Source organism: Drosophila takahashii, chromosome 3L (genome assembly GCF_030179915.1).
Source record: "Drosophila takahashii strain IR98-3 E-12201 chromosome 3L, DtakHiC1v2, whole genome shotgun sequence".
Lineage (NCBI taxonomy): Eukaryota > Metazoa > Arthropoda > Insecta > Diptera > Drosophilidae > Drosophila > Drosophila takahashii.
Genome location: NC_091680.1, coordinates 10,070,927 through 10,092,184, shown reverse-complemented (window position 1 = coordinate 10,092,184; position 21,258 = coordinate 10,070,927). Strand labels below are relative to the sequence as shown.

At 40.7% G+C, this 21,258-nt stretch overlaps 3 protein-coding genes across 6 annotated transcripts; 2 read left to right on the top strand and 1 right to left on the bottom strand.

The window, feature by feature from the left end:
• The first annotated feature begins 54 nt into the window (after nt 1-54).
• On the top strand, nt 55-5,031 carry RAF2 (RING-associated factor 2). Its single transcript, XM_017156203.3, has 7 exons — nt 55-311; nt 392-692; nt 750-2,579; nt 2,635-2,841; nt 2,976-3,171; nt 4,209-4,439; nt 4,533-5,031. Exons 2-7 carry the CDS (start codon nt 397-399, stop codon nt 4,572-4,574), a joined length of 2,802 nt encoding a protein of 933 aa, XP_017011692.3. The 5' UTR covers nt 55-311; nt 392-396; the 3' UTR covers nt 4,575-5,031.
• A 254-nt stretch (nt 5,032-5,285) lies between these two features.
• LOC108067252 (uncharacterized) lies at nt 5,286-18,087 on the bottom strand. 4 transcript variants are annotated; one of them, XM_070214517.1, is made up of 8 exons: nt 17,596-18,087; nt 17,298-17,356; nt 17,117-17,240; nt 16,884-17,064; nt 16,629-16,821; nt 11,894-12,979; nt 5,872-6,012; nt 5,286-5,779 (listed from the first exon to the last, which is right to left on the bottom strand). In XM_070214517.1, exons 1-8 carry the CDS (start codon nt 18,068-18,070, stop codon nt 5,681-5,683), a joined length of 2,358 nt encoding a protein of 785 aa, XP_070070618.1. In that variant the 5' UTR covers nt 18,071-18,087; the 3' UTR covers nt 5,286-5,680. The 4 variants fall into 4 exon arrangements, 3 of the variants coding, with proteins under 3 accessions (XP_070070618.1, XP_070070619.1, XP_017011693.2); XM_017156204.3 differs by having other exon boundaries at nt 5,291-5,784; XR_011418435.1 differs by lacking the exon at nt 5,286-5,779 and having other exon boundaries at nt 5,873-6,012; nt 11,894-12,043; nt 12,121-12,979.
• On the top strand, nt 9,791-11,840 carry Gagr (Gag-related). Its single transcript, XM_070214519.1, has 2 exons — nt 9,791-9,808; nt 9,918-11,840. The coding sequence occupies exon 2, from the start codon at nt 9,985-9,987 to the stop codon at nt 11,044-11,046; it is 1,062 nt and encodes a 353-aa protein (XP_070070620.1). The 5' UTR covers nt 9,791-9,808; nt 9,918-9,984; the 3' UTR covers nt 11,047-11,840.
• Nucleotides 18,088-21,258: the final 3,171 nt, after the last annotated feature.

The following is a 21,258-nucleotide window of genomic DNA, read 5'->3' as shown; positions in this document are numbered from 1 at the left end:
AAGCTGGTATTTTTCCCTTCACTGCTGACACCTGGCAACCCTAATGGTTTGCGTCCACACTAAATGCCTGTCAAAAATCTTTCGCGAAATTTAACGCCGAATTCTTTTTCTCTCAATTGGAAATTTGATTTTCGCTGAAAGTAAGGGCTTTAAGACTGGGCTTAAAACTTTAGAACCGAATTAACCTTTCTGGGGTCTTGGACCAAGGTGTTAAGTGGCTTTCAGCAGCGGCAAAAGGCAGCGCGGCGGTGGAACGTTATACTGAGCCGGCAGACGCTTTTTTGTTGGGCGAAAATTGCAGACGTGAGCGCGTGAGTTGTTTTTTTTCTTCTGTTTTTTTTGGGGGGTTAATGGTAAAGATGTACATACCTGACCGTCGTCCGAATTGCAGCCGAAATGTCCAACGTGGAGATCTACGACTCCTCCAATTCGCAGCTGAGCAGCGATGAGTACAGCCACGAGGAGGGGGAGTACGACGCCCTGATGGATGCGGCGGTCAGCAAGGAGCGCCCCCAGAAGATCAAGGATAAAGCGGAGGCTCCTCCAAAACCGGAGGAGGATGAGAAGCTGCCGGAGATCAAGGCGGACCAGCCGCCTTCCACACGAGCCGAAACGCTGCGCAGGATTAGGCAGCTGCAGCTGCAACGCCGCCGGTGGCCCAATCTCTACTTTAAGCGACGCAGCATGCGCTGGTGAGTAGTAATCCCCTCCAGAAAACCTTCCCAGCACTCATTACTTTTCTATGCCAGGCTGCGACCCAATAAACTGGAGTACAACACTTATTTGGAGGGCCTGAAGGACCTGCTGCCCAAGCGAAGATCGGAAATGGCTCGCTTGAATGCCAGGAGGCGGAGAAACTACGACAGCAGGAGCCGGAGCAGGAGTCCCAGTCGCAGCAGGAGTCGTAGCCCCAGTCGCAGTCCCAGCAGTCGCAGTCGCAGCTATTCACGCAGCCGCAGTGGCAGCCATTCGCCGGAACTCATTTGTCTGGATGACACGGAGAACGAGGAATCCCCCGAGAAACCCGACAACGATCATCAGGAAAACAAGGCCAGGATTATGGCTCCACCTCAACTCAACTTCGAAACACCGGAGAAGCTGAAGGCCAAACCGCCGGGAGGCAACGAAAACGGAGCCTCCGTGCTCGAGGAATTCTTGATAAGAAAGGAGCTGCTCTCCGCCACCATGGAGCTGCAACAGGCCATCAATCAGCAGCATGAGGTGGAAGATTCCTCCCTGGCAGTGGATTCCACTCTCAAGAGACGCCGTTCGGTGACACCGCCGCAAAGCAAAGCGATTCCCGATGCAGACGACGACGATACGATTGAGTTTATGCAGGTTCAGGAAGGCAAATCAGTTGAGGCAGCAGCAGCAGCAGCTGCACCACTGAATCTCCAAATGCCCAGCACCCCGGTGGCCAATCCGCCCTCTTTCAAGCTCAGCACACCGTATTCCCTGGCTCCGCCGGTCACTAAGCCACCTGCGGAGAACCTAACACCCATCTCCTACAGCCTAAATACTCCCACACCACCGGCTACGCCCATGGAGATAACCTATCCCAACGAGAAGCTGTTGAATAACACGAAACCAAACTCCTTAACTCAGCTGACGGCTGTTTCGTATGCACAGGCCACTCCACAAGTGGCGGCCATCGTTAAGAAGCCTCCAGTTCAAGCGGCTCCACTTCAAAAGGCTTCGCTGCAGCCAATGGCCCTTCCCAGAGCGGCGCCACTGCAGCAAATGGCTCAACTGCGATCAGGTCCTCCACAGCAGCTCGCTCCACCGAAATCAGGCCCTCCACATCAGCTTCCTCCACCAAAATCTGTGCAACCACAGCAGCTAGCAGCTCCACCGAAAGCAGGGCAACCGCAGCAGCTAGCAGCTCCACCAAGAGCAGCTCCTCCACAGCAATTTGCTGCCCCAAAAGAAGCTCCTCCACAGCAATTTACGGCCCCAAAAGAAGCTGCACCACAGCCCCAGTTGCAACACCACTTGCCTCCAGTTGTTCCGCCCAGCTTCGTGGTTCCCCAGCAGCCGCAGCCACGTCGCTCGGACACGGTGTCCACGCAAACGCAGCAGGTGCCGCAATCACCACCGATTGCTCCTTCGACGTCCCGCCAAAAACCCAACATTGATCTCAACAACAGCGATGCCAACTTCCATTTTCGCATCAGGGAACTGTTCGGTGAACTAAACTCCATCGTCACGGATAAGGTTAATTCGATTCACCCGAATAAGAACTCCCTGGCCGAAGAACGGGAGCGCATTGATGCGGATCTAAAGACTCTGGACAATCTGATTGTCCAGAAAGAGGAGGAATACAATCGACTGCTTCACCTGCGCTGCGTGAAAGAGGAGCTGCGCTCGCGATTGGAGCGAAAGGAGCGCGTGACTATTGTAAAGGAGCTGCTGCCAATGCTGCTGAACAAAAGTTGCAGCACTGACGAGCTGCAGGATATGCAGGCGATACTCGAGGAGGAGCAGGAAGCTCCGATGGCCTCCAAACGCGGACTGTCGGCGGTGGAGCAATGCCTGAATTACGCGGAGCTCAACCAGAACAACATTCGTTTGCTGCGCGGGTGAGTTTGAATGATTAAAATTATGGAAATTCAGATTTAAAATTAATATTTTCAGAGTAATGGGATTGAAGGAACAGGCACCGCCCGTATCACCTCGCCATTTCGAGGAGGAGGGACAGCTATTTAGAAGGAATTCCCTGCCAGCGCGTCGGTCAACAATGCGAGATGCCCGGTATACGCCAAATGAGCCAAATCAGCGCGAACTCAACGCATATGCAGCTCCGCTGGCCAAGCGGCCAAGGCTTTTGCACCCGCAAGACAGGTTGGAATACTTAGCTCCTTTTAATCACATTTTCCTGGTGGCTTGCAACTGCCTTTTTTAATTTTAAACCTTTAAAATTAAGCTTCTCCTATTTCTATTAGTTCAGATTAAAATAAACTTAATATTTTTTTCAGATACCATCAGGAGATGACTAGCTCCACGCCGAATCTGGCCAGCACTTCCTCCTCGTCGCACAGGATTCAGGGTGCGGGAAAACCGCCCCACTACAGCAACATGTCGCTGGACAACCATTTCGAGAACGAATCATTGCTCAAGCCGCTGTTCAACAGCAGTCCCATGGGATCCCAGCGTCAACTAGCTAATAGACAGGTAACGATTGAAATTAGAGCCCTGCATGAATGGATTTAATGAATTATTTTGAATTTTTTGTTTTATATGAATGAATTAATTAGAATTTTGAGTTTAATAGAATCAGGGATCGCACGTAAGAATTACTTTTTTAAAAAAATTGACAAATAAGTCTCATTTTTAAATTTTTATTGTAAAAGTTGACAAATAACTCTTATGCTTCAATTTTGTTGATTTTTATAATAAAAATTGAAGCATAAGAGTTATTTGTCAACTTTTATAATAAAATAAAGATTGAATTAAATTAACTCTTGAACTGTGGGGTACATTGGTTTAAAATTTATATATGTATAATCTACGCTTTAATACCTTTCTGTTGATATGCCATATGTCCCCAACATATTTTTTATAATAATAATATTTTTTACATCATCAAAAATATTTTGGGGACATATGGCATATCAACAGAAAGGTATTAAAGCGTAGATTATACATATATACATTTTAAACCAATGTACCCCACAGTTCAAGAGTTATTTCAATTCAATTTTTATTATAAAAGTTGACAAATATTTGTTGATTTTTATAATAAAAATTGAAGCATAAGAGTTATTTGTCAACTTTTATAATAAAAATTGAAAAATAAGACTTATTTGTCAATTTTTTTAAAAAAGTAATTCTTACTTGCGATCCCTGAATAGAATTGAATGAATTTGATTTTTGAGTTTAATATAATTCAAACGACAACTTCTTTTGAAGAAGAAAGGGCCATAATTTTGTGATAAAATCTGCCTCAATTTTATTTATTAAGCAGTTAACATTGATTTGTTACAAATTTTCCAAAGATAGCACAAAAAAATCTGGCAAATTCATAAAAATTATTCATTCATTTATTCAATTTGAAATGAATTAGAAAAACATTTAATTTATTTCACATATAATTGAATTAAATAAATCAGAAATTTCATGATAAAACAAAAATTGAATGATTCACGCAGGGCTCTAATTGAAATTAAAACAATTTGTACTTACCGGAAAATATGTATCTTATTTGCCAGTACCACGAATCACATTCCACTCACCGCAACGACGAAGAAATGGACGAGATAAAGCCCAAGTCAGACAAGATCAAGCCGCTTGGCCATAAGAGCAACAATAAGTCCCAGCGCGAATTTTCCGCACCCATAAATGGAAAAGAGGAAAGGCGCTGCCACGAGTGCAAGCTCAATGAAGCCACCTACTTGTGCTCCAGTTGCCAGAATCAATGGTACTGCAGTCGTGAATGCCAGGTGAGCATAAATCTCTATTATGTAGTTACTTATAATTTTCTCCAAAGTGAAGATAATTTATTAAAATATTTTTCCTTCACCCATCCATTTTAGCTGCGCGCCTGGGACACACACTATCAAACTTGTGGCGTTTAGGTGGATCGCCCTTAGGATATCAGCATTACTATGTCTATAAACTATAACTATACCTATAGCGTATCGAAGCGCATATGCCCCAACTCCATTTAACCAATCTCGTAAGTCATTGCGAAATACAGGACGATATGTACGGACAATTTAAAATTGCATTTCATTGAATTAATTTTTGTACTTGTACTCAATCACCACTCATCCTATGAATAAATCAAATACTTAACGATTACTCTGAACAACTAAATGTAATATGGATAGTTTGCATAGTTGATATAATTATAACTTGTCCCATAAATGTGTAACTCAAAATTAATTTAGGTTAATTTCTGAAATATCCATTTTGCAATAATAACACCAAAATCTAGAAAAAAATAATATTCTTTTAAATTTGAAAAGATTTGTTAACCAAAAACGTGCACAGCTGATGAGAGATGATGCATTGGATATTTAATTTATAAAATGAGAATTCATTCTTTTTTTTATTTTTCTTTTTCATAATTTTTGGAAAAATAATTTAAATGACATTTTGGTTGTTACATTTTAATTGAAAAATGTGTTAGAATATATACATATATTTATTTTCTGTTCCTTTAAATACAATTCCATGCTGTTGGTAAAATAAACCATATGTTTACATTTATTTTAATTTATTTTTTATTTTTATTTGGAAAACATTACTGGACTTAGTTATAAAATGCTAATCTGATACTAAATTAAAATATAGACTTAAAGATGTGTGTTAAAATACATAAATACTAAAAATATATTTAATTTTTAAACTATTTAAGTTTACTTTACTCAACACTGATTGATATTAATTTATCGATAAACTCACAATAGATGGCAATGCCCTCGAAAGGCGGCAAGTTTTCAGGTTTGAATTTTAACCAGATTTTTCTGTGGAATTTGGATTAAACCTTTATGGAACTGGGAATTTAACGAGGAATTTCGTCTAGACTTTTGGGCTATATAAACAATGCATTTATTTACTTCGCCTGCGCACCTGGCACAACAGCTTGATGTCATTGATATGCAATCGGAGTGGCTGCCTCCTGGACCACGGACCACGTCTCAATTTCCGGATGCGCAGCTGCCGGCTGCAGTGGAGCCTAAATTTCAGATTCGGATTCCAGGCGGCATCCGACGGAGCGGCGGGTGTGACGCATTTGTAGGCATATTGCCACCATAATCGAATGCTCTGCTTGGTGCTGTGCTAAAAATCGGGATTGGTAATGGTGGGTGGGTGGTCTATAAATATTATTGGACCCTAAAAATTGTCTAGGGGGAAAAACCCACTCACCATATAGACGGGCAGAACGTAGAACCTCTTGCACTCGCGCCGAATAAAGTTGAAGGCGATGGGGCGGCGGTATGTCGATGATACCTTGGTCAGGTGCGAACGGATCGCACTGGCGCTCGTCGATCGCTGCAGACGCTGGAGCTGCAAAAAAAAAACAAAAAATATGAAAATAATAAATAATAATAGTTATAAATAAAATGGCTCGCGCACGTAATTAGTTTTCCAAACAATTCAACACATTTTCAGAACACAATTAATATGCACAAAATGTTCGCAAAGAATTCGCGCCAAATTTGGCTTGCAAATTATTCGAATCGAGCGGCGTTTCAATTGAATCTATGGCCGATAAGTTTGTGTACTCGGTACTACGGTGTACTTCATTTAGACACCTGGCTATTGCAAACAATGCGAACGATGGAATCCAAATTTGGCAGGTTTATTTTTCTTTAAACGTTAGTTTTTCATGCATAATAATTTTAAAGTTTCATAGGGAATTTTTTATTGGACCACAGAAAACGAAAGTATTTATTCCCACAATTTTGTGATGCTTTCTGAGTTTATTTTGAATTTTCTTATTTAAAAAAAAGAGAAAGAAAAATAAATAAAGAAATCAAATTCCTTTCTTTGTTATTTACTTATCTTTTGATTTATCAAAAACAAAATCCTGGTATTATAAACCTGTTTATCGAAATATCACGACTTTATATTTATAACACCCGTAAACACAGTATTTATGGGCTATATGTTTATTGATTTAAATAAAATTCAATAAATATTTATTTTCTGGGAGTGTATTAAGCCATATCTGAAAAGCAAAGTTTGCCAAAATCGTTATCATTTAAATTTTACAAACAGTTGTGAATGAAATCATAATATATATCGACACTATCTAGATGATTAATCACCTTTGCGGCAGGTAATCGTTATCTTAAGTTCGGAAAACTCCACAATGGCACATTGGTATTTCTTGTTGGGTGGGGTTTTGGGTTGGGATGGTGGGTTGTGGGTTGTGGGTGGTGGGGGCGGCGTCCCTGAACCTGCTTATCAAAGCGGCAAAGCAAGTCGCTGTTGTTGTCTACATAATAACTATAAAAATTACAGTTGCAAGGCGGTGTGGATTGTTTTCGCAGCCAAAGTGAGCTAAAGTGACAGGCGGGGCGGCGAAGTCATCCAACTCGAAGTTGATAGCAATTAAATCCGCTTATCAGTTTAGAGACGCGATTTAAATTAGCACCCCAATGGAAGCCCCACTCCCCCCCGTTTAATCTCCCGGCTTCTTTGTGATTTGTCCTCGACGATGACTATACGCCGACAAGTTTTTGCTATTATTAAACAGTTTTACAAGCCGCTAACGCTCAGAAATTGTTGCTAATTAGTTAAACCGCGCACGCCGGCGCAGCAGACCTTAAAAGCGACCCATCGACGGGGAACAGGGGGCAGTGAAGGGTTAAGCGGCGGGTAACCACTAATAAAGGTGTGCGCTGGTATGAGTGGCCCTACACCGCGAGAAATAACTTAGTACACAGAGAAAATTATTCAACGTTTTAGGTGCCGTTTTCATATAAAAACGTTATAAAAATTAAAATAAAAAATTTTTAAAATGCAAAGGAAAATACAATTTGTATGAAGCGTTTTACTTTTTAAAATGTTTCACCCCTTGTTTTACACCTAAAACTTTTAATAATTTTCTCTGTGTACCAATATATTTTTACCATTTAATTACTATTTATCATCGGGGTGATCTAATACTTCTGAAAATCACTTCGATTAAAAATAATAATATGTATAATTTGGTTAAGAAATTGATTTATAATTGGTATAATTTTTATTTTAGGCAGTACTTATATTTTCATGAAAACTTCCCTAACTACACAGAGAAAATTAGCAAAAGCTTTAGTTGCAAAATCAGGGGTAAAACATTTAAAACAGTAAGACGCGTCATACGAATTTGGTTTTACTTGAATTTTAAAAACTTTTTTTTTTAATTTTAAAACGTTTTTTACAAGAATAAGTCTAACTATATTTATTGGCAAGTGTGGTTACCCATCCAATAAAATTATTTTTAAATTTTTATAAAACAAAACTTTATATTAAATATTTTAAATATATTTGTAAAGTTACAAAATATTAAAATAAAGAAACATCAATTAAACAAAAATCAATGATTAATCAATCGATTTGAATATTTCTCTCAGTGTACGTGTCAAGATTGGAGGCAATCGAGCTGAATTAGATGCTGCTGGGGTCGATTGAGTGCAGATCAAGCGATGACCAATCGAGTGCAGGGTGCAGCGTGAGCCGCACAATTAGATTCTTCGAAAAAATCTGAAATTATTATGAAAGGACCTTGAATGCAATTGCTCTTTGGAACAATTTGCATGTGAATAATGTCGAAAAGTCGTAGCATTTTTCGCTGTCAATCAGTGCGTATGTGTAATATTTCAACTAGTGCATGTGCCATTCGACTGTCTGTCAATAGAGATGACAATTATGTTATCCTCGCGTGCACTTTCTCTATTGATTCATTTGATTTTTTTGCCATTTGCCCCCTGGCAATTAACACGGCGAATGAATAAAAAACAAACAAACAAATCTAACGCTTCGTTTAAAGCGATTTGTGCGCGCGCCTTTTAATGAAATTCGCTTGTTGTGTTCGATGTTGTATTAGGGTAGTACTATATGTGCCATATGTGCGTGCTGGGGCTACGGGGTTTGGGTTTTTGTGGGCCCGTGTCCGTTGGCCTGGCACTATCTCTATCTCTATCTGCCCGGCTATAGGCTATATCTAAGCGCGATCGGTCGCAGGGTGTCGCCGTATTTGTGTTTGTGCCTATGATTCAGCCACCGGGCATACAACACAACAACAGTAAACAAATAGCAAATGTAGAGGCTGGGGTAACGATTTCCAGATACTCATTATAATAGTTTAATACCAGTTAATTGTAAAAATAAAAAAAACTAAAACGTAGATCGATTTTACATTATGTAATATCAATATCAGGTAAATTTAATATGGTCGAAATTAGTATTTCATGTAAAAACGATATGGGTTTTGCATAACCAGAAATTTTCATGAAATTTTTAGGTGAAAAGGGATAAACACTCTGGTAATTTAGTTCAGTTTTCATTATAAGTACATCTAATAAACCAAAAATGTTTTAGATAACAAAAAAGAAATTATGATCTAACGATTTAACAGTTAAATTTTAATGCATGAATTTTTGGACTAGTTCATATGTTTACCCAAAATGTATGCTACTAAAATGGTATTCCTTTCCGAGGAAAACCAGGAATTTCGTTACAAAATTTAAGATCTCTTAAATGGGATATATTAACTCAGGTTCTGTAAAGCACTGTTCGGATAATCCGGAAAAAACCTTGGTTTTTCCAACATAATATAAAAATTGATACTAAAATTGAAAAGAAAGTACATTAACTTTAGATGGATGCTTTTGCTGAATTATTTTTTATAAATCCGAAATAATAATCCATATGATTAGTATCTCACTTAATCACACAAAATGCCTCAGAAAAAGTAATATATCTCTCAAAAAATTTATTTATTATTTTAAGCCATAAATAAATAATTGATCTTGAAGTAAAACTGAAAATGTAATCGTAAAATTATGAGCACTTTCTTAAGAGCCCTGAAACAATTCATTTTAAATCTTGGGATTTGAAATTCCCACGATATCTTTGGCTTCCCATTAAACGTATCGTAGCACCTGGAAAAGCTCGGCACACCCCCATACTCCAGATATACCGGGTACCACAACTCCCACCACAATGAATGGCGGGCGCTGTGTTCCGTTCTGTTTTATTCCGCCAGTTGATTTCTGTTCGGGTTCGGATCCGCTCATTTCATTTCAGTTCTGCTCAGCTCGACCACGGTTCGTGTCGATTTCGAATTCGCAGTGGATCGGAGAGGGTCTTGCAAGTAAAATTCATGTTAATGAATGTTAATTTATACATTTGTAAGAATCTAAAAACTGTTTTTCCATACACAACAATCGGTCGCTTGGCGGTGATTTCGAATTTGGAAGCAGTTGCGCCCGAAACGTCGACGCGAACGGTAAAGCTAAAATTCCGGAAAATATAGGATACCCCTATACGATGGATCCCGAGTTTGTGAACAAATACAATCAGGTGCTCAGCCGGCTGAAGCTGGTGGAGAACTTCGATGGCAGTGATCCCGGCAAGCTGCCGCAGTTCTTGCAGAAGATCGAGGCCCTCATGCCGGCCATAAATAGTTTCGATGAGTACTACAAGGCCCAGTTGATAGGACATATAAAGAATAAGTGCACGGATCGCGCGAGAGAAGCGGTCTTCACCCGACAAATGAGTGCCCCAGTGGGAGCGAATGGCAATGGCAATGGTCACCTTTTGAAGGCCGAATCCTGGCTGAAGCTCAAGGATCAGCTGCTGTACAATTATGCGGAGAGGGAGTCCAGCTACTCGCTGATCCACAAGATACGCAGTGCCGTGCTGGACTCGAATATCGAGTTGTACTACCAGAAGATGGCCAAGCTGAAGCACAGACTGATCAATCGAAAGTTGACTCACAATGATACCCTGTATGGTCTCGAGGATATCGAGAGGATAACGCTGCAGGTGTTCAGGGATCACCTGCCGGAACCCACGCACTCGATGATCCTGCGCAGGAATCCAAAGAGCATGGAGGAGGCCTATCGGTATATTGTGGAGGTTCAGCAGCAATTCTACACGCAGAGTGGATCGCTGGCCAGCGATCATCAGGCGGCCACATTTAGTACGAGTCACAAGCAGCAGTCTTATGGAGTGGGAATGGGCGGAGTGGGCGTGAGCACCGTAGGATTGGGTGTGGGCATGGGAGCCGTGGGTCTGGGACTCTCCTCCTACGCCCGCCAAATGTCCAACGAGAAGGGACAGCAGCAGCTGCAGAACCAAAACTCCTCGAGGAGCTACTACAACCAGTCGGCACCGCCGGTGGGCGCCGGTAAAAATCATCCCATGTTCAAGAGCCTGGGCAATCCGACCTTCAAATCCAGTTTCAGCTACAATGGAAGCAGTAGCAATACTTCCGGCTTGGGTTCGAATTATGCGAGTTCCAAGAAGTCGGATATTAAGCAGAATTACCAGCAGCAAAAGAGCCAGAACTACGCGAAGACCTCATCGTCGAGTGCCTGGAAGAAGTAGTAATCGATCTCCCAACCCATCTAATCCCAGATCTTGACAATCCCAAAACCAATGAGATAAGCAGATCGAGCATGACCTAATCCCTTGGAGCCTGTGACTAAGCCAAAGAGGTAGTCATGCTAATTACCCCAGAAAACTCACCCTCTCTCAAATGGCGATGATGATGTGGCCGAAGATTATAGGATGTGAATATAGATTAAGGTAATGAGATGGGGGCTGGGGTACTTCCAGATAACCCTAACAACTAAATCAGTCACATTTAATATGATAATGATGCGAATATTTAAATGTATACAAATAATACAAATGTTAATAGTATAAAAGACAATGCAACAAATGAAATACCTCCATGCACATGCAAATAAAAAAAACAAGTGATGTGAATATAGATGAAGATAATACAAATAGTAGAAAGTAAAGGCATTGGCTGAGTAATTAATATAATTAAAATAATGTATTTTAGTATAACTAAAAGAACCAAAAGTATATGATATAATAGTATTCAAAATGAAAGCGATAAAGAGTTATTAAAAGTGAACTTGTCGATATAATGATTTAAGGCATGATCTTCCATAATGATGACATCGATCGCGATCGCGTGTCTATCATCGATGATGATCGATCCGCAGACAGCATGGACATGTTAATTATTAGCTCATAAGACTCCGGTGTACAAAGCCCCAGCCTCAGTCACATTACCCCCTATATATGTGCCACAAGTGCGCTATTTTAACAACAATCGCCCACCTTCAAAAATTTGTTTTTGTTAACAATAAAGTGTAAAGTCTAACAGCCTTATTGTGTATCTGATATATAGGTTTTTGGGGTTTAGCCTATGTTTACTTACAATTTGCTGGGCACTTGATTTATTCGCAGAGTTCCCGCGATCATAGAACATATCCTGGGGCGCTGGTTCCGATTGCTGTTCCTGCAGTTTCACCGTCTTGGGTCGCGACTTATCCTTCGAGTCCTTTTCCGGTTTGCCAAAGAGTCCTCTCTGCTCGGCCCGACGAATGAGGTATTTCTCATTGAGATGAGTCAACGTTTTCCTACGAACCAAAGATAAATAGCTACCCGTAACCTGCTGTTTGATGCAATTATCCTGATTGATGCAAATATCGGGCACAGTGTCCTGCACAAATTCATCGATATCGGGGGTTACTATCAGGTCAATACTATCCACTCGTGGAAGGGGAGGAGCTGCAGCTGGAGTAGGAACTTCGGGTTGAGCCACCGGCTTATCCTTCTTCCTGGGCGAATCCTTGGTCATGGCAGCCGCCGGAATATTGGCTGCCTCGGCCTCGGCTATCGCCTCCAGTCGCTTCTGCTCCTTGTAGGCATTGCGATGCTTCTCCAGGGCCAGTTTGTTGATCAGCTCCACCACATGCTGCACCATATCCTCGTTTTCGGTGCCCACAATCGAGTGCGTTTGATAGAGGACAAACTGCACCTGCGGTCGCGACATCGACATGGTGAGGGTCAGCAGCTGCTCCTCGAGGATCATGGCCACCCGCTGGCGTCCCTCGTCGCTGACCTCCGATTCGGTGAGCACCTCCAGCATACTCAGATCTCCGCCCCGCGAACAAATCAAGTCGATGGGATCCGAGATGGCACTAAAGGAGTTCGGGGGAGTGGCGAAAATTCCCACCACCGTGCGAAAGCGATTCGATTCCATGGGGAACGAGGTGAAGGCATCGCCAAACAGCCTGATATTATTTACTCCAATGGATTCCATGTAGCGACGGTACTCCTTGAGATTCGCCCCGGCTCCATAGACATAAAAGTTATTCACCCGATTGATGGAGTAGAAGAGAGCGGCCAAATAGGCGGTGGATCGGGGGGAACCTATATGGGTCTGCAATATATCGCCATCCAGTTCAAAGTAGTCCATCAACTTGGACATTATGGCCGGGCCAAAAGTGAAGTTCTTGTCCTGGACGGAATATTGAAAAATCAAGGTGACTAGCACATTAAATTAAGAGTTTCATTACTTGTAGTGCTGGGATACAAAATAAAAAAATAATAAAAAAAAAAAAAAAAACAAAGGGTCTTATAAACATTCAAAAAGTTCCTTAAAACTGCAGCAAACCAAAATAAAAAGCCCGAGAATTAACCAGCATTAAATTACAAGACGAAAACATGTTTATAGAGCATTTGTTTTTCACTTCGACCAGATTTAGTTTCAATGTTTATTGATCATACGCAATGTTGACTTATTTATAAGCTGTCTAGGCGCATTTTTTCCGGGAAAAACTCAAACGTGCTGTTTTAGTTTTCAGTATAACTATTAATTATAAACGGAAATAAGCGTTTAAGCTAATGACTGTTTCGATTTCTAATTAAAACTAGGGCTATTAACGTCCAAATGTAAGTTATTCATAACTTTAATCTAAGATATTTATACCCTTGTAGAGGGTATTATAATTTCACTCAGATGTTTGCAACGCAGTGAAGGAGACGTTTCCGACCACATAAAGTATATATATTCTTGATCAGCACCAATAGCAGAGTCTATCTAGCGATGTCCGTCTGTCCGTCTGTCCGTTTCTATGCGAACTAGTCTCTCAGTTTTAAAGCTATCGCGATGAAACTTTCCCGAAAGTCTTCTTTCTATTGCAGGTAGTACATATGTCGGAGAGAGCCGGATCGGACCACTATATCTTAAGGCTCCCATAGGAATATTCAAACAAATATAAGAAAATTCATTATAACTTTGTAGGAAGTAGGCGTTTTGATTCTTGACTACTTAAAAACAAAATTTAAATAAATAGAAACGCTGAATCTGGAATCCCCGGAACTGCACCGAGTGAGCATTCTTTTATCTACAAGGGAATAAAAGCTTCGTCTGGCCGTAGGTAGCTTCCTTTCTTGTTTTATATTTATTTTTCAGCACCTAATCACTGCTTAGTTTCAGCACCTAATCACTGCTTAGTTTCAGCACCTAATCACTGCTTAGTTTCAGCACCTAATCACTGCCTACTTTCAGCACCTAATCACTGCCCAGTTTCAGCACCTACTCACTGCCTACTTTCAGCACCTAATCACTGCTTAGTTTCAGCACCTAATCACTGCCTACTTTCAGCACCTAATCATTGCTTAGTTTAAGCACCTAATCACTGCCTACTTTCAGCACCTAATCACTGCCCAGTTTCAGCACCTAATCACTGCTTAGTTTCAGCACCTAATCACTGCTTAGTTTCAGCACATAATCACTGCCTACTTTCAGCACCTAATCACTGCTTAATTTCAGCACCTAATCACTGCCTACTTTCAGCACCTAATCACTGCCTACTTTCAGCACATAATCACTGCCTACTTTCAGCACCTAATCACTGCCCAGTTTCAGCACCTAATCACTGCTTAGTTTCAGCACCTAATCACTGCCTACTTTCAGCACCTAATCACTGCTTAGTTTCAGCACCTAATCACTGCCCAGTTTCAGCACCTAATCACTGCTTAGTTTCAGCACCTAATCACTGCCTACTTTCAGCACCTAATCACTGCCCAGTTTCAGCACCTAATCACTGCTTAGTTTCAGCACCTAATCACTGCCTACTTTCAGCACCTAATCACTGCCCAGTTTCAGCACCTAATCACTGCTTAGTTTCAGCACCTAATCACTGCCTACTTTCAGCACCTAATCACTGCCCAGTTTCAGCACCTAATCACTGCTTAGTTTCAGCACCTAATCACTGCCTACTTTCAGCACCTAATCACTGCCTACTTTCAGCACCTAATCACTGCTTAGTTTCAGCACCTAATCACTGCCTACTTTCAGCACCTAATCACTGCTTAGTTTCAGCACCTAATCACTGCCTACTTTCAGCACCTAATCACTCCCCAGTTTCAGCACCTAATCACTGCTTAGTTTCAGCACCTAATCACTGCCTACTTTCAGCACCTAATCACTGCCCAGTTTCAGCACCTAATCACTGCTTAGTTTCAGCACCTAATCACTGCCTACCTTCATCACCTAATCACTGCTTAGTTTCATCACCTAATCACTGCTTAGTTTCAGCACCTAATCACTGCCTACTTTCAGCACCTAATCACTGCCCAGTTTCAGCACCTAATCACTGCTTAGTTTCAGCACCTAATCACTGCCTACCTTCATCACCTAATCACTGCTTAGTTTCAGCACCTAATCACTGCCTACTTTCAGCACCTAATCACTGCCCAGTTTCAGCACCTAATCACTGCTTAGTTTCAGCACCTAATCACTGCCTACTTTCATCACCTAATCACTGCCCACTTTCAGCACCTAATCACTGCCTACTTTCAGCACCTAATCACTGCCCAGTTTCAGCACCTAATCACTGCTTAGTTTCAGCACCTAATCACTGCCTACTTTCAGCACCTAATCACTGCCCAGTTTCAGCACCTAATCACTGCTTAGTTTCAGCACCTAATCACTGCCTACTTTCAGCACCTAATCACTGCTTAGTTTCAGCACCTAATCACTGCCTACTTTCAGCACCTAATCACTGCTTAGTTTCAGCACCTAATCACTGCCTACTTTCAGCACCTAATCACTGCCTACTTTCAGCACCTAATCACTGCCCAGTTTCAGCACCTAATCACTGCTTAGTTTCAGCACCTAATCACTGCCTACTTTCAGCACCTAATCACTGCCTACTTTCAGCACCTAATCACTGCTTAGTTTCAGCACCTAATCACTGCCTACTTTCAGCACCTAATCACTGCCCAGTTTCAGCACCTAATCACTGCTTAGTTTCAGCACCTAATCACTGCCTACTTTCAGCACCTAATCACTGCCCAGTTTCAGCACCTAATCACTGCTTAGTTTCAGCACCTAATCACTGCCTACCTTCATCACCTAATCACTGCTTAGTTTCATCACCTAATCACTGCTTAGTTTCAGCACCTAATCACTGCCTACTTTCAGCACCTAATCACTGCCCAGTTTCAGCACCTAATCACTGCTTAGTTTCAGCACCTAATCACTGCCTACCTTCATCACCTAATCACTGCTTAGTTTCAGCACCTAATCACTGCCTACTTTCAGCACCTAATCACTGCTTAGTCTCAGCACCTAATCACTGCCTACTTTCATCACCTAATCACTGCCCACTTTCAGCACCTAATCACTGCCTACTTTCAGCACCTAATCACTGCCCAGTTTCAGCACCTAATCACTGCTTAGTTTCAGCACCTAATCACTGCCTACTTTCATCACCTAATCACTGCCCACTTTCAGCACCTAATCACTGCCTACTTTCAGCACCTAATCACTGCCCAGTTTCAGCACCTAATCACTGCTTAGTTTCAGCACCTAATCACTGCCTACTTTCATCACCTAATCACTGCCTACTTTCAGCACCTAATCACTGCCCAGTTTCAGCAGGATCGGACCACTATATCTTAAGGCTCCCATAGGAATATTCAAACAAATATAAGAAAATTCATCGTAACTTTGTATTTAAAAACAAAATTTAAATAAATAGAAACGCTGAATCTAGAATCCCTGGAACTGCACCGAGTGAGCATTCTTTTATCTACAAGGGTATATAAGCTTCGGCTGGCCGAAGGTAGCTTCCTTTCTTGTTATTTAATATTCTTACCTGCATAATAAAGTAATGTTTAGTCATCAGCACGGATTTGGTAAACTCGCTGCGGTCCTTGGGAATGCAGGATATGACCAAAGGACAGATATTGTCCCATTTACAGTGCTGCACCAGCAATTGCTCCTCATCGTCTGGACCGTGTACAGTAAAGCCCATATCGGCAAGGATCTTATCTGCCTCTTCCTTATTCCTTAGAAAATAAAATAAAAAAGGAATTTATTTAAAATATAATAAATATTTTTATTTACTCACCGCACTAAAAAGGGATTTATCCAACCGGTGACCACAGGATTTGCAGCTGCGATGGCCACCTTTTCATTCTGGAGATGAATGGGCAGCAGTTGTGAGAGGCGGAGAGCTCCAACCCGAATCCTCATCCGCGAAATCGAGGCTGCCAATCGTATGCGATGCAGCCAAAGGACATCCGCGAGTTCTATTTAGAATTTAGCTTCAGAAAAGAATTAATAATAATGCATCATCCCCACCTGTAACTTCAGACTCCTTATAAAGTCGCGCCTGCAAATCCTTTTCCTCGGAGTTGCGACCTTTGAACTGTCGATCGTAGAGCTCGAAGAGCATTAACCAAATGCGTTGTTCGTCGTTTTTGTACTAAGAAGAATATGACACATTTATATCATTTTTTCGAAAATATAAGACTTTACCCACCTCCTTGTGTTTCTCAAAGAAACCGACGTCATTCAAGGCATTTGACATTACAACTTTATCTAAAAATTGGGATAGAACAGTTTTAGGTAACCGTTAAGTACAAAACCACACCCAAAAAAAAATCGAAATGAAACGTAGATCGATTTTAAATTATTTAATATCAATTTGATATGTGGCCAGGTAGATTTGACCTGGTCGAAAAGAGTATTTCATGTAAAAACGATATGGGTTTTGAAATTTACATGGCCATATCGATTTTACGGATCGTGCTTTTGTTTGTGGGCATAAAAAAACTTACAGCGAAAGACATCGTATATTAGCGAGAAGGCCAATCGCATATCATGCTCATTTTGAAAATCCACTAAAATCGGTGGTTTGCGAAGGAGTTTTGCGGCATTAGCGATGGTGGGCAAAGTCCAACGTGCTCCGGACTTTAATTTAACCTTGACTGTGGTAGAATGACAGTATTTGAGAGTCCTGCTACGTCGTCCATTGGGACTAACACCCGGCGAAATGATTTTGGTGATACGCATGGGATCGAACATGGGTTTCTCCTTCTTATTGATATCGTGCAGGGATATCTTATCATCGGAGGAGTCGTTCACATGTCGCTGAATCTCCAGTAGCATGTAGTACATCTTATCCTGCCACTCCTCATCGCTGGGCAAATAGATCTGCTTGGTCTTCTTTAGCTTCTTGCTCTGCTCCTTGAAGATGGCCGGATACACCGAGAAGATGTCCGCCAAGCTCAGGAAAAACAATTGGTTGGACATGGCGGAAATTTAATGTTTCCAGATAGTCAATTGAAAAGATAGCTTTGACTTTATCTATGATATCATCATTATTATTATATTTTTATTAATTTTTGTTTCAAGCTTCAATTAAAAATGTTATATTTGTATAAACTATCTAAGATCAAACTAATTTAAGCAAAATCAGGTTAGAAAAACATGTTACATTACAAAAAAGAGACCTTGTTAAAATAAAATGCTCATATCTTGGGAATTTTTTAGAATACAACGATTTAATTTGGTTTCACTAGATATAAAAGCATTATCTTATCATTATACAATTAAAACAGAAATATATTGCCAAGTTTTTATCTAGATATCTGTAACATTTTAACAATATCTAAAACAATAACTCTAAATAACTTGCAATGTTTTTGATAAATTACAGATTCTTATTTGGTACAGCCTAGTACTATATAACACTATGCAACATTTCCGCACGAACAGGTAATTAGGTAAAGATTTCACAATTATTTAGATTCCGAGATTCCGTGCTCCAGTTTAGTTCATCTATTAAATTGCCAAATACACTACATTTCAGCACGATCGGATTGTAAAAATCACAGGTAAATCACACGAGGGCGGATAAGTCGGATAAGCGGGAAGTTTTCCGGATAAACTTCGATAAATAACGGTTAAAAGAGCAGGAGCGAATCCGAACCGAGCAGTTGCAGTGAACAGCGGCAACTGGATGAACGGAGCTCCGGTGGACTCTTCTTTCGATGGCGTGTCTTTCATCTCCCTTTTTGCCTTCGAGCCATAAACTCCCCATTTCCCCCCGCTTTTCCACTCGCCCCCCCAGTCGACAACCAATTCCAATGACAATGACAACTGCTGATTTTCATTCTCAGTCAGGTTCTCTCATTTTCATTTCCATTTCCATTTCGTTCGGTTCGTGCTTAACACCAATTCAATGCTGGGAGCCTCCGAATTCAGAACTCAGAATTCCGAATCGACATCCAACCAAGCTGCATGCTCCATGGAATTACTTATCTATCTCTTGCACACCCCTCCTGCCCTCTCCCTTCCACCCACCTGTCGCCGCATGCAATGTGCACGCCAATACTATCGCCCTCTCGCTCTGACAACCACCTCCCCCTCTCCTTTTCTGGCAGCTGAAAAAATATTTGCCACAAAGGACAAACGGAACGTTACCGTTATAAGCTCTCCCTGGATAAGTGTGTTTGTCAGAGCGATAGGTGTATACAGATGAGATCAAAATATTAGTAGCTCTTAAAAAATAGCTCTTTTCTAAAATCTATTTAACTAAATATGTGTTAAATATAGAAGACCTTCAAGAAAGGTAACATACAAATTTACCTACAAATACTTTGTAAGTTAAGATCAAGATCTATTCCTTGAAAATATTTTATTTCGATGATATTTATGAACATAGTTTAATCAAGGAAATAACAATCTATCGAATTTTGTTAAAAATAAAAAATTTTGTAGATAAATAAAGAAATTTAAACAAGAAAGGAAGCTACCTTCGGCCAGCCGAAGCTTATATACCCTTGTAGATAAAAGAATACTCACTCGGTGCAGTTCCAGGGATTCCAGATTCAGGGTTTCGATTTATTTCAATTTTGTTTTTAAGTAGTCAAGAATCAAAACGCCTACTTCCTACAAAGTTACAATGAATTTTCTTATATTTGTTTGGGAGCCTTAAGATATAGTGGTCCGATCCGGCTCGCTACGACATATGTACTACCTGCAATAGAAAGAAGACCTTCGGGAAAGTTTCATCGCGATAGCTTTAAAACTGAGAGACTAGTTCGCATAGAAACGGACAGACGGACAGACGGACAGACGGACAGACGGACAGACGGACAGACGGACAGACGGACATGGCTAGATAGACTCGGCTATTGGTGCTGATCAAGAATATATATACTTTATGTGGTCGGAAACGTCTCCTTCACTGCGTTGCAAACATCTGACTGAAATTATAATACCCTCTACAAGGGTATAAAAAGGTTAAACCCCTAATAAAAAAATATAATATAATATCATATCATATAATATCAGATTAAGATTCAAGGAAGTAATAATCTTAATAAAAATAACTAATTAATAAACTATAAATATATGATTGTTTATCAAAGATAAAATTATATAGCCATTTCCAACTACTCTCAAATTTTGGTAAATACATGTATTAATATTTGTAGAACAAATAAGAATCCAAAAAGATATTAACCCCTATTACGTAAGTAACCAAAATTGTTTGATACTACATTAAGTTTTCCAGAATAAGTTTCATATGATTCCAAGTAATAGATCCCAACAACCCTGAAATACAAACTGCTACCACTTTGACTACTGCTGTAACGTAACTGCGGGTTGGAGATAGATGGATCCAAACGATATCACACTTACCTTTTATTTTTTACGGCCCCTGCACGCTTGGCGTAATAAATTCCGTTTGCCATATTCGCATGATTTGCTCTGATTGGAATATTCGTCTTCGATAAATTGCCCGAAATGTCGCTGACAGAAATAGAGGGGCAATTGGGGTGGGCAGGGTTTGCCCCGGGTATTCTTCGATGTGTTCGCCTTGATTAGTCGTTTATAGGGGGCTTAGAACCCCAAACGCCCCCAAAAGCCCCCTGCCATTTGTTTGATGTTTGATGGCTCCGAAGCGTTCGAATCGAACATCAAATTAAATGTTGATTAGACAACTTCCAAACTCTAGTTAAATGGGGGTGGTGGAAAATTTATTGGCCTAGGTCAAATATCGATTATCGCCCCCGTCACCGTAATATTGGGTCAGATTGAATTGAATGTCAATTTGATTGGCATATCTGGGTGCAAATATATATATAAAAGGCTGGTCTCCTATGTGACCTTGAGATGGAGAAGAAAGTTCATCGCTGAATGTTTACTTCTTCACTTTGCCTAATTGAATTGCCCAGCTTTGGTTAACTTTTTAACTGAGATCAATTATAATTGGAAAAATTGGAAAAAATCATATCAATTAAAAGTGCCCCAAAACTGATTCATCTAGCCTGATTGCTGACCACGAAAACAGTGACCACACAAAATAATAATTTCGGGTTCGAGTTTTGAGGGCTTCTCTTCGAAAGATTGGGTTGCTATCTGCTATCGGGGCGAAATATATAACCGAGGGCTACTATGACTGTTTAGATATGAATAAGCAAACTTGAATT

What these genes read in the sequence shown, in the direction of transcription:
- LOC108067252 (XM_017156204.3), bottom strand. Translation starts at nt 18,070, where the DNA reads ATGTCCAACCAATTGTTTTTCCTGAGCTTGGCGGACATCTTCTCGGTG. An exon ending in AATCAAGTGCCCAGCAAATT is followed by an intron (nt 6,013 to 11,893) that starts GTAAGTAAACAT and finishes TTTTTTTTGCAG; the next exon opens with CTCCAGCGTCTGCAGCGATC. An exon ending in ACGTTCTGCCCGTCTATATG is followed by an intron (nt 5,785 to 5,871) that starts GTGAGTGGGTTT and finishes CCCGATTTTTAG; the next exon opens with CACAGCACCAAGCAGAGCAT.
- RAF2 (XM_017156203.3), top strand. Translation starts at nt 397, where the DNA reads ATGTCCAACGTGGAGATCTACGACTCCTCCAATTCGCAGCTGAGCAGC. An exon ending in CTTTTGCACCCGCAAGACAG is followed by an intron (nt 2,842 to 2,975) that starts GTTGGAATACTT and finishes TATTTTTTTCAG; the next exon opens with ATACCATCAGGAGATGACTA. An exon ending in GTCAACTAGCTAATAGACAG is followed by an intron (nt 3,172 to 4,208) that starts GTAACGATTGAA and finishes CTTATTTGCCAG; the next exon opens with TACCACGAATCACATTCCAC.
- Gagr (XM_070214519.1), top strand. Translation starts at nt 9,985, where the DNA reads ATGGATCCCGAGTTTGTGAACAAATACAATCAGGTGCTCAGCCGGCTG.